Source organism: Setaria viridis, chromosome 7 (assembly GCF_005286985.2).
Source record: "Setaria viridis chromosome 7, Setaria_viridis_v4.0, whole genome shotgun sequence".
NCBI lineage: Eukaryota > Viridiplantae > Streptophyta > Magnoliopsida > Poales > Poaceae > Setaria > Setaria viridis.
The window spans coordinates 848,868-863,385 of NC_048269.2; the positions used below are offsets into that span (position 1 = coordinate 848,868).

The 14,518-nt window shown below is 44.5% G+C and overlaps 1 protein-coding gene across 3 annotated transcripts; it reads right to left on the reverse strand.

The window, feature by feature from the left end:
• Positions 1 to 1,660: 1,660 nt before the first annotated feature.
• Positions 1,661 to 12,785, reverse strand: LOC117862479 (uncharacterized). 3 transcript variants are annotated; one of them, XR_011898831.1, is made up of 4 exons: positions 11,969 to 12,782; positions 11,753 to 11,876; positions 3,211 to 3,292; positions 1,661 to 2,595 (listed from the first exon to the last, which is right to left on the reverse strand). XR_011898831.1 is itself a non-coding variant. In XM_072295197.1 (2 exons), the coding sequence occupies exon 2, from the start codon at positions 8,426 to 8,428 to the stop codon at positions 6,992 to 6,994; it is 1,437 nt and encodes a 478-aa protein (XP_072151298.1). In that variant the 5' UTR covers positions 8,429 to 11,876; positions 11,969 to 12,785; the 3' UTR covers positions 6,697 to 6,991. The 3 variants fall into 3 exon arrangements, 2 of the variants coding, with proteins under 2 accessions (XP_072151298.1, XP_072151299.1); XM_072295197.1 differs by lacking the exons at positions 1,661 to 2,595; positions 3,211 to 3,292 and having other exon boundaries at positions 6,697 to 11,876; positions 11,969 to 12,785; XM_072295198.1 differs by lacking the exons at positions 1,661 to 2,595; positions 3,211 to 3,292 and having other exon boundaries at positions 6,697 to 11,876; positions 11,969 to 12,773.
• Between the last annotated feature and the right edge of the window lie 1,733 nt (positions 12,786 to 14,518).

Consider the following 14,518-nt stretch of genomic DNA (forward strand, 5'->3'; position numbering starts at 1 on the left):
AGGCAGTGCTACTTGTTCAGTTTTTTTCTTTAAAAGATATGCAGTTCTTTTCAAAGGGACGGCAAAAGCTCTTTGCCCGAAAAATGGATCCGTACGTCGTAAAGGGAGGCAATACATGCACCTTTTCTTGTTTGTTTGATCGTTTTTTTTTTCCAGCGGCAACTATCGACTTACAAGCCAAGCTACCTAGCTTGTAAGCGAGAGTTGGCAATTGTGACAACGTGATGAATGGTCGAGTTAATTTGCATGGACCTGTAAGTTTCTAGTATTCTTTACATGTTCCTAGCAAGAGTTGGCAATTGTGACAACATGAATGCTGTAAGAAATTTGCAGCTGGTAATCCCTAGCTCCAGAAATTATTAGAGCTAGAGTTATATTAAACATGCCCTAAATTGCTTAAAGGTACGGTACTAACAATTTGTTCCAGCCCTGATGGCTATCATTTTGTCCATCTCTTTTTAGTGACTTGTTTTTTGTCTAATTAGTGACTTGTTTTTTGTTGTAATCTCATTGGAATTGCTAACCACAACGTGTCCTATGATTAGCTTAACACTGAACAAATAATATATATATCTGTAATCCAAAATAAGCACTACAGCCCACTGCTATATATAAAATCTTAATTGAAGAGTTTAAGCACCTAGCTGTGATGTACAATCATAACGTTAAATAGAAGTGATAAAACACATGTTTGTGTTTGTCTTTAACCAAAAGGTCAAGTGTAGCCTACTCATGAAAGGAGATGCTTTATGTCGATTGTTGATGGCAATGTGGGCAGGCAGTGGTTTTTCTCTTAGATGATGGCGTTTTTTTATCGAATACGCAAGAGAATTGCGCATCTTTGCATCAACGTGCATCACAAATTGTGCGCCTACGAACCCCCGGAACTACGAGAGACTATTACATAAAGAGTAACAACGTTTTTGGTTCGGTGACTCCCATGCATGGGCACCTAGGTCTACTACTCGCCGACGAGACAAGCTAAGTTCGCAGCTCCTGCCTTGATCCAGAGTTGGCCCTCCGTCTTGATATTCTGGAGAAGGAGGTTGAGCTGTAGATGATCTCCTCTGAACACACTACATGTACACAGGTTGTGTACATGTTCACTGACTCACTCACACACTACATGTACACAGTCAGATCTACAACTACACGGTTGTGTTTGGTTGCCTGGCTAAGTCTCCTACCAGGCTAGTCTAATGCAGCTCGTGATTGTTTGGTTACCTGTCCAAAGTACATAGTTAGTCCAGCGCAATGCAAAAAGAGCACCTAAGCCAGGCCACACTAGTATGCCCGAATCGGATGTAGTAGCTGAGCCAGGCTAAATCTTAACCAGGCTAGATCTAAGCCATGTAACCAAACACAAGCACAAGTAGGATGAAAAGTAATGTGACAGATGTATGATGTGTACCCTTGGGCACATGCCAACTTTGCCAAAGCTGAGACAACAAGTATCTTTTCCCTCAACAAGGCTTTCCTAATAGAAGCATTGAACAGTCAAAAATTGAGATGGTACGAAATGACATGTTACAACAATACTCGGAATCAAATATAATTTCTCAAGTGAACAGCAAAAACTGTTGCAACTAATAAATAAAAACTAGATGCTGACAGTGCAAATGCTAGGAAGGAATAGTTGTTAACTCGAGTTTTACATAAACATAGGTACTTATCAAGTTTAAAACGCATGAGGTTAAATGAGAAAAAAAAATGAGCATGTCTGGTGCACAAATCCAACTAAAATCCAACATGTTCTTTTACACACTTGACAAGTCCACCACTTGACACAGACTTTTACACACAGATTAGATAAATTGCAATAGTCTTTTACACACATGCGACACAAATTGCAACATAGTCTTACTAGTGCAACACACTTGAGACATGTAGACGTCGATCCACCGAGATTCACTCCCAAACCCAGATCTGCAGCAGATACGTGCACCCTCCAAGATTTGCATCCCTTGCAGTGCATCTGCAAGCATCACACAACTGCCTGTACAGCCAGGCGAGCATCGTTGAGCCCCAACTGTAGCCACGGATGTTGTCCCAATCCTGATCCAAAATTAGAAGAACCATTCAAGACATGGTGTTCCCGACCGCATCAGTTAGCAGGAAGGTGCTAACAAGGTGCCACAGCCAAACACGAGCATGCCTCTCCACAACCTCGTCAGCTGCTCCCGGTGGGCACACGCTGAAGTGCTCCCTCAACCATGCAGAGCTCACCCCAGAGGTCTTCTTCGAGTTGTCTCCCTCCTCGGGCTCTGGAGGCCTAATCCCAATGTGCAGCTCAACCATGTCACGCCAGTTCTCACTCTGAATGATCCCCATTACTGGAAGCCCCTCCAGTGGAAGACCAAGAATCATGGCCACGTCCTGCATGGTGACGGTCATCTCGCCGCACGGGAGGTGGAAGGTGTGAGTCTCCGGACGCTAGCGGTCGACCATGGCAGTCAACAAGGGTCCATCCATCGGAGGAAGGCCCGCAGCAACCTGAACAACAATGTCCAAAAATCCAGCTCTCTAGAGGTATGACATGTAGCGCTCATTCCACCTAAGTGGGGAGTGCACTCGCGGCCGTAATGGCTTCAATTCCTACAAAACAACCAAATAATTAGAAATAAGATTGTTTCATACCATACAAGGAAATGTAAATAAATGCAGAAAAGTTCTTTGCAAATAAATGGAAACAAATAGTATCATGTCAAATGGTATATTATCATTCAACTACAAATAACAATATACAGTGATAAGATTTACGCAATCATGCAGACCGGTTCTAAACAAGCAAAAATGGACCACAATGCAACTCACCACTGAACGGGTATCTTTGTGCAAACATGTGTCCGTTTTTAGGTATGTCAAAAAAGCATGAGTCCAGCATGAAGCATGTTCACTGCCATAGCATATTTCATGAAGAATAGCTAAAATTATGAATGTAAAAAACGTATGTAAAAAAAATAAGAATGGCCTATGTGATTCAGATATCAAGTCAAGAGGGTTTGAATTCGTTTTTAAACAAAAGGTATTTATCATATGTGCACTCAAATAGAAGATACATGCAAGTGCGAAGTATATGTATGGTCAATGTTGCTATGGGCCAAAATATTAAGTTGCACGTGGTTTCTAACATGTGCAGTCTAAATACCTGACTTTCAGGTGAATATACAAAAAAATCGCACATAATCTCATTCATATATTATATAGTACCTCGTGGAGGTCGGCGAGGAGGTGGTCGCGGTGCTGCACGTCGTACGTGGTCTTAAGGAATGGGTAGACTGGGGCCACCGTCCTAGAAAAGAATAAACAATATTCGTTAGTAAAAAGGTTCTTTGCATGATAAGTGGAGTAAAAATGAAAATTTACTATCAATAAACATATTGTACATATTAATTGGACATACTGTATAAATAAACCTATCAATGCTATGTACACTACACAAATGCATGAATATCTACCTAAATCGAAGCATGCAACAAGTTCTACCCATCAATATCGCGTGCAGAGAGTCTAGTGCGTATGAACTAAACATCATCTAACACATAACAACATTGCATTTCATCAAAATTTTAAATCAACAACCTAACCCTAGGTCACCTAAACATCCTCCGATCTACCTAAAGGAACAGTAAAACAAGGTAAAAAGTTAGGGGATATCTTCCAAACGAAGCGGTGAACGATTCCAACTACTTCTCCCAACCGAAATCATCAGATTTGGGGGAGATTTGGGGGTGGCAGGGGTCGGCGGCGAAGGAGTTGGTCGGGCTCGAGGGGTTCTGGAGGAAGGAAGAAAGGAGGGAGCCGGCGCGCGGCCTGTCAGGCGCTGCCGCACCAGGCCATGTCAGCGCCACAAGCGCGAGGCCATGTCAGCGCCGCACCAGCCCCGCACCGCGCCACCTTGGCACCTCCACTGCGTCAATACATGTGGCGCGGCAGAGGCTTGCTAAAAGGGTTACCCAGTGCTAATAAAATTGGGATGGGTTTTTTATAAATATATTTTTTAAAAAGTTAAAAATAAAAAAAGTGTGTTGTCAAAAAAAAACAGAAAAAACATTGTTCATGTGCCATTCATTGTTTTCTCTCGTATCTCCTGCATGCGTCGAACGCTCTGCTCCTGCTCCTGCTCCTGCTCCTGCTTAGTCATACACTCACACCATGACCAGAGTACCAGACCACCTCTATTCTGTGAAAAATTTAGGGACTTGCTAGCGCCCGGACGTCCGACGGGAGCAACTCCTGTTGGACGCATGCATCACCATAAGTTTTAAATCTGACGGCTACAGTAGTACCATAATAAATACAACTAATTATCCGACATTCCATTGCAACATCAAAACAAAATAGCTGCAACATCGAAAATCTATGGTTGCAACATGAAAAAGATGCGAAAAAATAGCTCAATGTAAACATAATATTCATGAGGGAAAATTCCCATCGCAACATTGAACACATGTTTCATGCAACATTTCCAAAAAATCATCATATGTTGAGTTGGGGTTGAGCTCGTACGGGAAGAAATATTGCAACATGAAAAATTGCCAGATGAAACAACAAAAGCCAACTATTGTAACATCGAAACATCTCAGAAAATCAATCATGCAACATTAGACGATACGTTCATCCGCAACACCCGCGCGCATCTACAGCGCTTGCAACATCCAAGAATCCCTACTGCAACATCATGAGATACCTATTGCAACATGGCAGTCGGGGGCTATCCGTTGATGATGAGGAAAAAAACCCGCCACAACATCTGTTTCGTGTTGCATGGAACATTCAAATCTTTTATTGAAAATGCGACATCCAGATAAAACATGTGTGAAACATATGCAACATCTGGATCTACTTTGCAAACATCCACATGAAACACTTGCAACATTCTTCTGAAATACTTGAAACATACGCTTGCAACATGAAGCAAACCTTAGCAGGAGGAGCACTGCACAGAGGGATCCGACGCTAGGAAACGGTGTTGGAGGAGGATGGCGGCAGCCGGCGTGGCTCGTCCCTAGCCACGGGGGAGCTGCAGCCCGCGCCCGGCAGCACCCCGACGCCCGACAACCTTCCTCGTGAATCTTCCAGGCGGCCAAGCTCATTGTGGGCGGAGCAACTCCGTTAGCGGCCGGCGTGGCTCGCCCCCTGGCCGCGAGGGAGCAGCGGCCCGCCCCCCCCCCCCCCGACGCTCGAGCAGCACCCGACGCCCTTCCCAGGCTCTGGAAGTGTGCTTAGATTGGCCACGGCCTTGCCCCACAGAATCCATAAGCTCACGGGAATCGGGCGAAATCACGGCAATCCGCTGCCTCGCTCGTCGGAGTGCTGCCCGTGTCGCTGTCGCGCTCACCACACTGACGCCGCTTCTCGCTGCCACGCTCGTCAGAGTGCCATGGCGTGCTGCTTATTCCTCGCCCGTCCGAGCGCTGCCCCGATGTCGTTGCCCCCATGCGGCCACTGCACTCGTTGGAGTCTCATCGAGCTGAATGGTTGGAAATTGGAGAGAGAGAGCAGTTGGGAGAGATAAAGAATGAAAGTAGAAAAATGTGTGGTGCAAGTTAGGCCACGTCATTTTATACTGTTCTAATTTAATTAACTAACAACACAGAGGTGACGGAGATTAGAGCGTCTGATGTGTTGGACGTCCGCTCCTGAGCATTACCGAAAGCCCGCAACGTCACCCAAAGCCTGCAACGTCGACGCCACAAAAATTAGATGGTAAGACGTATAACTCACCACGAAAATGGACAGATCAATTTTGACCTCATCCTAATCGTAGTAAGAATGTTCTCTAGTTGTGGTATATGAACACATATCTTAGATCAGTCTCAATGGGACTTTCATATGAGTTCATGAGCATTAAATTTGGTTGCCACATCAGCAAAATTGCTGACTTGGCAAGGTCATGACGAGGGGAGTTCCATCAGATGAGAGGGAAGTTTCACCCCCACGACACCTAATGAAGCTGTGCATTGAGATTGGCCTTATTAATTGAAACAAGATAAAATAATTAATCACCCAACACTATGCAGCCAACTTCATTGATTACAAATTTGTTTCAAGAATGTTTCTCGAAATCAACATCGTCACACCATGGGGTTCCAGGGGACTGATAGACACACAAAACAACACAGTCCCATCAGGCCCTCTTATTTCAAAGCGCACATACATAGCAAAGCAAGACCAAACACATATGGTATGTTTGTCCGAGACGCATACAAATCAACATAGAAAAAAGCATAATAACACACTGAATTTGGCAAATACAGGAAGCATCGGACGTCAATTGTTTATTCTTGAGGAAACACACCAAAAACTTGGCTAAGCAAACAGTTGGACCCTCGCGGCGAGGTAAGCACGTGATAGAAAGCAGAGCTTGCCGCTGTCGTCTCTCCTCAAATCCCCACGAAATCTATGGATGAGTTGATAGCACAAGTGATTAATGGAACGTGACATGAAACTAAAAGAAAAACAATGAAAAGGAAATAACTCATGTGCACGTACCTGGACAAGCAAGCAAGCAGCAAAGTACGTGAGGCCGGTTCACCGGAGAACTGTGGTTCTCAGCATTCGCTTCTTGTAGTACCCCGAGTGGCGCGACGCAAAGAGGGAGGGCTGGTGGCCGACGTCCAGCCCATCCCACTCCAGGTTGGCCCACCAGTCCTTCTCGCAGTCCACAGCAACAAGACGTCCGTGTCGATGATGGCGGTCAGTGGCCGGGAGGCGCCTCAAGCCCCAGCAGCCCCTGATGCGGACAGTCTCCAGCTCGGGAGCAAATATTTTTGCCTCGCATATCTGCTGCAGGCAGGAGAGATCGTGCAGGTACAAGTGCTTGAGCTTTGGGAATTCCAGCATGCCGTTTGGATGCCCGGTAGCGACTCGCTTCAAAAAGCCAGACTCCACTGGGAAGACCTGTTTGAGGTCACGGCAGCAGACTATGTGGATGGTCTCCAGGCTGGACAAGGTATGTCCCCATGACAACGGGAGGACAAATTGGAGCCTAGCGCACATGTGCAGATGTATGGCCCGCAGTAGCTATCCCTTCAATGCTGATGTCATTGTAGATTAATGGCTTGTGTAGATTTGACGACCGAACAAATTTTTTAGTGCAGTTCTTTCCATCAACATTGCTAGTGCACGACAGGTTGAGATTCAGCTTAAACAGGGTAGTGATCCAGCGAAACTCTTCCATCATCATTGCTAGTGCACCATCTATTGTCACCAACGACTGAAAGAACCTCATGTCTGTGACAGAAACACGTGCATGGCAATACTTTTCCTGCTCTGGGCAGACAAGAGAATCACGTGATGTTTCCGTCAACACTAATTCCTGTCGCGTATCAATGCATACTAACCTCAGTTGTTCCATCCTTTTTTCTGGCCAAATAATTGAACGGAGCTGCTTGCATCCTATCAGGAAGATTCGTTGAAGATTTTGAACTTGGATCTCCTTTTTCAAGTCTAGAATTTTCACCGGTGTGCCAGAGAGGTCCAGCTCCTCAAGCTTTGAGAGGGATCCAAGCAATCTGAACTCGACCAGTTTTGGACAACCGGCCAAGGTGATACGTGATATTTTAGCTGTATTGCGACCATCATCCCCTGCTCGGGCATCGAAACTGAATGACTCAAGTGATGGAGGTAGTCCTGGACCAACATGATCCAACTCAGCACAACCATCTAGGATGAGAGTTTTCAATCCAGTTGCCCCACACAAGCTCGGCAAAACTTGGATGGCATTGTTTCCAGAGAGGTCAAGGATTTCCAGCTTCAACATATCCATAAATTCATTTTCTAAACCTGTCTCCCAAGAGCTTGTAGGCTTGATTACTCGAAGCTTGCGAAGGTTCTGCAGCTGTCCCCATGCAAGGTTGCTGCGCCAAATCCTTCCATTCTTTACATGAATCTCTCTGATGTTTACAGCCATCTGCTCTATCGAGTCTTGCAATAGATCCAATTCCCAATCCATGTTCCTAACATCTAGCACCCATAGGCTATGGAGATATTTCGTTGTTGGTCTCGTTTGCTTGTCCTCTTCTTCCTGCGGTTGATCTTTGCATTTGTCTAATCCAAGGAATCTTAGGCTATGGCAACAGCAGAATGGAGGGGAATAGAAGCTGAAATTGCATCCAGACAGTTTCAGTACACGAAGTCTATACGACTGTTGAAACATTTTAGGTGGCAATGATAATCCGTTTTTGGCACTAAGGAAATAGGATGATGTCCCTTCTTCAATGTTAGATGGATCTTCAATGACAGACTTCCAATGTTCCGTGTATTCATCACCACGGATGTTGTCTATTTGACATGAGCAGTCCTCCAATCGCATCTGTTGATGGAGAGCGGTAGAGAGCTCCCAGGAGTCATCAGACTGACCTTGTTCGATAATTCCATCACAAACCCAATAGTTGGAAGCGTGGGTAGTCCAATTGTAGTCCATGGTACCACCACCCCTTCTATTATTCAACCACTTTTCATGATTCAACCACAATATGTAGGAGATACACTTGGCAGCTATTGTTGGGGTGATGCTCTGCTTATGCTGTATGGACTTGACAATTTCTGTAGCCTCATCCAATATTAGTTTAGCATATATGTCATCGTCGAAGGTCCTGTAAAGAGGCTGATAAATATACAAATGTGAACTGTCCACCTTGTCTTTTACTTGCGGGTTGAGCCGAAGCCTTCCTCTGAAAGTCCACAGTATCTTAGAACCAAGGAATTCAGGTCGTGGAATACCACAACTAGCCAAGTCCACCGTATCATTGCTTCCATTGTGAAAGACAACTAAGTATCTGCATCATACCAGGGATTCAGTTATCAGCCACCAAACTTCTCCAATCTCAGCTCTAGAACCTTCATCTACTCCGCTGAAATCATCCTCCTCATCTTGCCTGTTGAAAGCCGCCATTACCCTCTGAGTAAGGTTGAGTTCATCAGCGATCACCCTCTGGAGTGCCCTTCGGCTCTTCCACATCGAGCAATCAATGTGGAGGATCTTGTCAAATTTCTTCTTCAGAGATGGTGGAGGGTCCTCTGCTATAGCTCTGAGCACAGCAGAAGCAGCCAGTCCATCCCATCCGTCAAAGTAGATGGCCTTGTGTGCAGTTGTTCCGGTATCCTCCAACAAAGGGATTATTCTTTCAACCGCCGCCTCGACTCTGTACTCATCAAGCTGCATGACACGATTTATCAGTTGACGTCACTCTCGACCCCATAAACTTGGATGGCATTGTTTCCATACAGGTCAAGGAGCTTGATTACTCGAAGCTTGCAAAGGTTCTGCAGTTGTCCCCATGCAAGGTTGCTGCGCCAAATCCTTCCATTCTTTACATGAATCTCTCTGATGTTTACAGCCATCTGCTCTATCGAGTCTTGCAATAGATCCAATTCCCAATCCATGTTCCTAACATCTAGCACCCATAGGCTATGGAGATATTTCGTTGTTGGTCTCCTTTGCCTGTCCTCTTCTTCCTGCGGTTGATCTTTGCATTTCTCTAATCCAAGGAATCTTAGGCTATGGCAACAGCAGAATGGAGGGGAATAGAAGCTGAAATTGCATCCAGACAGTTTCAGTACACGAAGTCTATACGACTGTTGAAACATTTTAGGTGGCAATGATAATCCGTTTTTGGCACTAAGGAAATAGGATGATGTCCCTTCTTCAATGTTAGATGGATCTTCAATGACAGACTTCCATTGTTCCCTGTATTCATGACCACTGAACTTGACTGTTGGAGATGAGCAGTCCTCTAATCGTATCTGTTGATGGAGAGCGGTAGAGAGCTCCCAGGAGTCATCATCAGACTGACCTTCTTCGATAATTCCATCACAAACCCAATAGTTGGAAGCGTGGGTAGTCCAATCGTAGTCCATGGTACCACCACCCTTTTGATTAATCAACCACAATATGTAGGAGATACACTTGGCAGCTATTGTTGGGGTGATGCTCTGCTTATGCTGTATGGACTTGACAATTTCTGTAGCCTCATCCAATATTAGTTTAGCAGTGTCATGATCGAAGCTCCAGTCAATAGGCCGATAAATATACAAATGTGAACTGTCCACCTTGTCTTTTACTTGCGGGTTGAGCCGAAGCCTTCCTCTGAAAGTCCACAGTATCTTAGAACCAAGGAATTCAGGTCGTGGAATACCACAACTAGCCAAGTCCACCGTATCATTGCTTCCATTGTGAAAGACAACTAAGTATCTGCATCGTAACAGGGATTCAGTTATCAGCAACCCAACTTCTCCAATCTCAGCTCTAGAACCTTCATCTACTCCGCGGAAATCATCCTCCTCATCTTGCCTGTTGAAAGCCGCCATTACCCTCTGAGTAAGGTTGAGTTCATCAGCGATCGCCCTCTGGAGTGCCCTTCGGCTCTTCCACATCGAGCAATCAATGTGAAGGATCTTGTCAAATTTCTTCTTCAGAGATGGTGGAGGGTCCTCTGCTATAGCTCTGAGCACAGCAGAAGCAGCCAGTCCATCCCATCCGTCAAAGTAGATGGCCTTGTGTGCAGTTGTTCCGGTATCCTCCAAGAAACGGATTATTCTTTCAACCGCTGCCTGGACTCTGTACACAGTAGGACCAAGCTGCATGACACGATTTATCAGTTGACGTCACTCTCGACCCCATAAATATACGTAGTAAGTAGTTATTACTGTATCAATTAATTAGCCCGCTCTCAGTCACTCTCAGTCGAAGTAGCTGGATATGTATAACACTTCTGATTACAGGCGAAGTTTACCTTACTGTGTGTGACACACGCCATGCTAAAAGGCCATCATGTGCATCGTTAAAGGATGGACCCAGGGGGAAAAAGAAAACTTAGAATCTAAATCTACTAGAGAGAAACTACACGATCAGCATTTGGTCACAACAAATCATCTCCTAAATTTAAATAGTATATAGAATCATGTTAGAACACTTGTTAGATATTGTGTCGAATATTTGTACAAGTCCGATTGCGATGAGACTTGACTTGTATTTAGCAGTATAGGGTAGAATTAGTGTCATACTATATAACCCGAGCGTCGTCGCAAATTTTAGAGGAGGCCTGCTATTGTAACCATGATGGCATAGCAACAAGCTCGCAGGGGGAGGCGACACGATGCTGGACTCTAGAATGACCGGTGTTGCAGCATTGGGGATCGGAGGAGCACCCGTAGTCATGCCACGGGGATGTAGGCTTTGGACAAACCTCATCAACAAAAATCGTGTCTCCGGTGTCATCTGTGATCGTGCAAATTTGTCTCGGTAGATCTTCCGTTGGTGAAAATTAGTAGGCGACTCGTTGCTGCGGAGGGCTAATTTCTAACAGCACTAAATAGTCGTGCACAGAAGAGAAACACAGGCAACTATAGCATAGCATTTCGCGGGAATAACAAATTGATGGCCCTTCCTATGGAGATTGTGCCTTGCAAAATTGATGGCACTAATTGGTGACCTCGGAAGACCTGATCGACAATGTGGAGCATCTCGGGTTTGGTAATATAAAATTTGTTTGCATATAGTGGGTACATGCCCTGATGATTTCTACAGCTAACGATATACTTCATGAATTTCAGTTATCCTGTCAATGGATCCAAACTCCGTGGGCAGCCATGTCAATGGGAAATTCTTCCGGTTAAATAAAAAATTTGTAACCGGTTTTCCTATTTTATTTAAGTATAGCACCAACATTCTAGACTCGTACATTTGAGCATTTTCACATATCGCTGATATAGTACAAGTAACTGCATGGAGCGGAAAAGGAGGTACCAGCAGTCGAGGCATGGTGAATTTGTCTGTGTAGGAAGGACCCCGAAATTAACGAAAGAAGCTCCAGAAATCTAACCCATCTCTGCACCTCCAGATGAACCTCCACTAGCACCGAATAAAAATTCTAGCCATACAAGAACACATTTGTTAATCAGTGTAGCTATTCTTGAGAGATTAGACTAAAGGTGCATCTAGCAATTGATAATATAAACGTACCTCTTGGGATTTGGCAAGGTAGCTGCAAGGTGTTCTGTTTGGAGAAAACCCCAAGAAACTCTCTCCAGGTGAAAATTTCTTGTGGCCAGGGAGAAGTACACAGAAAATTAACCGTCAAGGCAAACAATTTGCTGGTGTGCAATGAACTCTTCTATTGGTTAGTTGCTCGGGCTTCGGGTAGTAGCTGTGGGTGTGGATTTCAGAAAAGAACATATGCGTTGCTTTCCCTATAGAGGAAGAAAACAGAGCGCCATGGATCTAGGCCATCTCAGGAGCTCCACATGGAAAGCACAGGTCTTTGCTTGGGGTTGGAGGAAGAATAAAGATGAATGGGCTGTCGTCCAGCTATGCAAAGTAGACTGGCAAATCGTCGATGCGGCACCAAAGAGAAACCGTTGTTATTCCCTCCGACTCTCCCAGTGCAGATGATGTGTTTGGTAACATTTTTATAAGAGCTCTTTTTTTATGGTGCATTATACTAGGCTATACTAGTGTTGAAAAAGAACTAGTATAAAAATATCCAACAATTAAGATTAATTGTATACTACTCAAAACTTCTCGTATGGTATAGATAGCATACGTGAGTAGTATAGTTGGTATATGGGTATTATAGGAAAGATTGTAAATGGCATTAATGTAATATAGAGACCCCATTCACCTCTCCTCTCCATTCATATCTCCCAATCTTGTGCGGCGGCGATAGCAGTGAAGGAAAGAACTTTGATGTGCCGTCTTGAACTTGGAGACAGAGGGTAGTAAGTACTGACCAGCTTCCTTGTAACCTTTGTATATACCTGAATGAATGAATTGGTGATAGGTTGAAATACAGATTCATGATAGCTGACGATAGCTGACATCTGACAGTTGTAATTATTAATAATGTATGTCTGCAGTCATGTTTCTTGAATGTAATGTGACAGAATGCTATCTTGATTTTATAAAAATCATGATAGGAAATTTACATATTAAAAATTCTGCGACACTTTGTGTTTCAGGCGATTTTTGTGACACCTGAATTTTCTTTTCAATGCAAAATTGCAAATGAATCAGATTTCACTGTGACATGCTGCGCTACAATTCTTGTGTGTCAAGGAAAGGAGTTCATCCACCTGAATCTTCATTCAACGTTGATGCCAATGAATCAGATCACAACTAAGAAAGTAGGCAAGTAATTTTCATGTAATTGTGAGCTTGCTTACAAAGTTTTTTCAACAATACGCAGGAGAGCTGCGTATCATTATATTAAGAAAAAAACTAATGATACAATGCGGGCCTTTCCGGACGCACGCACACAGTTTCTTTGACAATAAAAATCTAAATTGTAGTAAAAAACAACTATTGATCGGGCAACATGGATCGCTATCTGAAATGCTTAACCGGCGATATCTAACTCACTGCTAGTGTTGCTCCCGAATGCGGCCATGGGAGGGTAGCGAGAAGCCTTGCACCACCTGCACACCATAGGAAGGCCTCATCCAAGATCTCCCATGTCAGTTGCCCAGGATTCTTCTCAGTTCCCCTTTGATAAACGCGATCGTTCCTTTCTTTCCAAATTTTCCATGCGATCAGCATGAACATTGAATCAATACCTTTCCTCCTTGCTAAATCGATCAAACCCCCGTCGTCTGATGATCCAGTAGTCTGATAGCGTTTGGTCTGCAGTAGCAATGACAGTATGAAGGTGCAACATGCTGGCGATTGAGTGCCAAATCTGCCGGGTGTAAGAACAGGTAACAAGCAGATGGGCTGCTGTATCAATATCCTGTTGGCATAGTGCGCATTGGACACTGTCCTGTAATCCATGCCAATTTCTCCTTGCCGTTGTCCATAATCTATCTTTGATAGCCAGCCACATGAAAAGCTTAACCTTGAGAGGCGCCCAAGCCTTCCAGATGAACTTCGCTGCCGTGAATTTGTAGTGCCACGGAAGAATGATTTGTATGCCGATTTGGCAGAGTATATGCCCAATGCTTCCCATCTCCAAGAGACCCTGTCTTCAACACCAGTGAGGAGCTGCACGCCTGATAGGACATGCCAAAGTTGGACATATTGAGAAATTACTGTTACTGTAGCTTGTCTGGCAATATCCCTAATCCACTGTTTTTCACGCATGGCTTGAGCTACTGTCCTTGACTTCTTGATCCGTGGCGTGATGAGGTTGCAGCGATCGGGTGCAAGAAGACATGGTGATGATTGTGCTAACCAGTGGTCGATCCAAAACAAGCCAAGGTTGCCATCCCCTAAGTGAACCTGGATTGACGCCTGAAACATCTGATGGAGCATGGTGTCTTTTCTGAACTACACAGGTAGTAGCTTCCATGGTCTTTCGGCATCCGTTTTGCGCAACAAAAGCCATCGTAGCCGGAGTGCAAATGATGCAATGCGAAGGTCAGGTATTCCCAGGCCACCAAACTTAGTTAGCCTATAAGCCGTCAGCCAGTTAACCATGCAGTGCCCCCACCAGTGCTTTATGCTTCCCTTATCAAAGGAACCCACGTCGTCTTCTATCAATTTCTTGAAATACCCATTCAGGGATCTTGAGGGAGATCA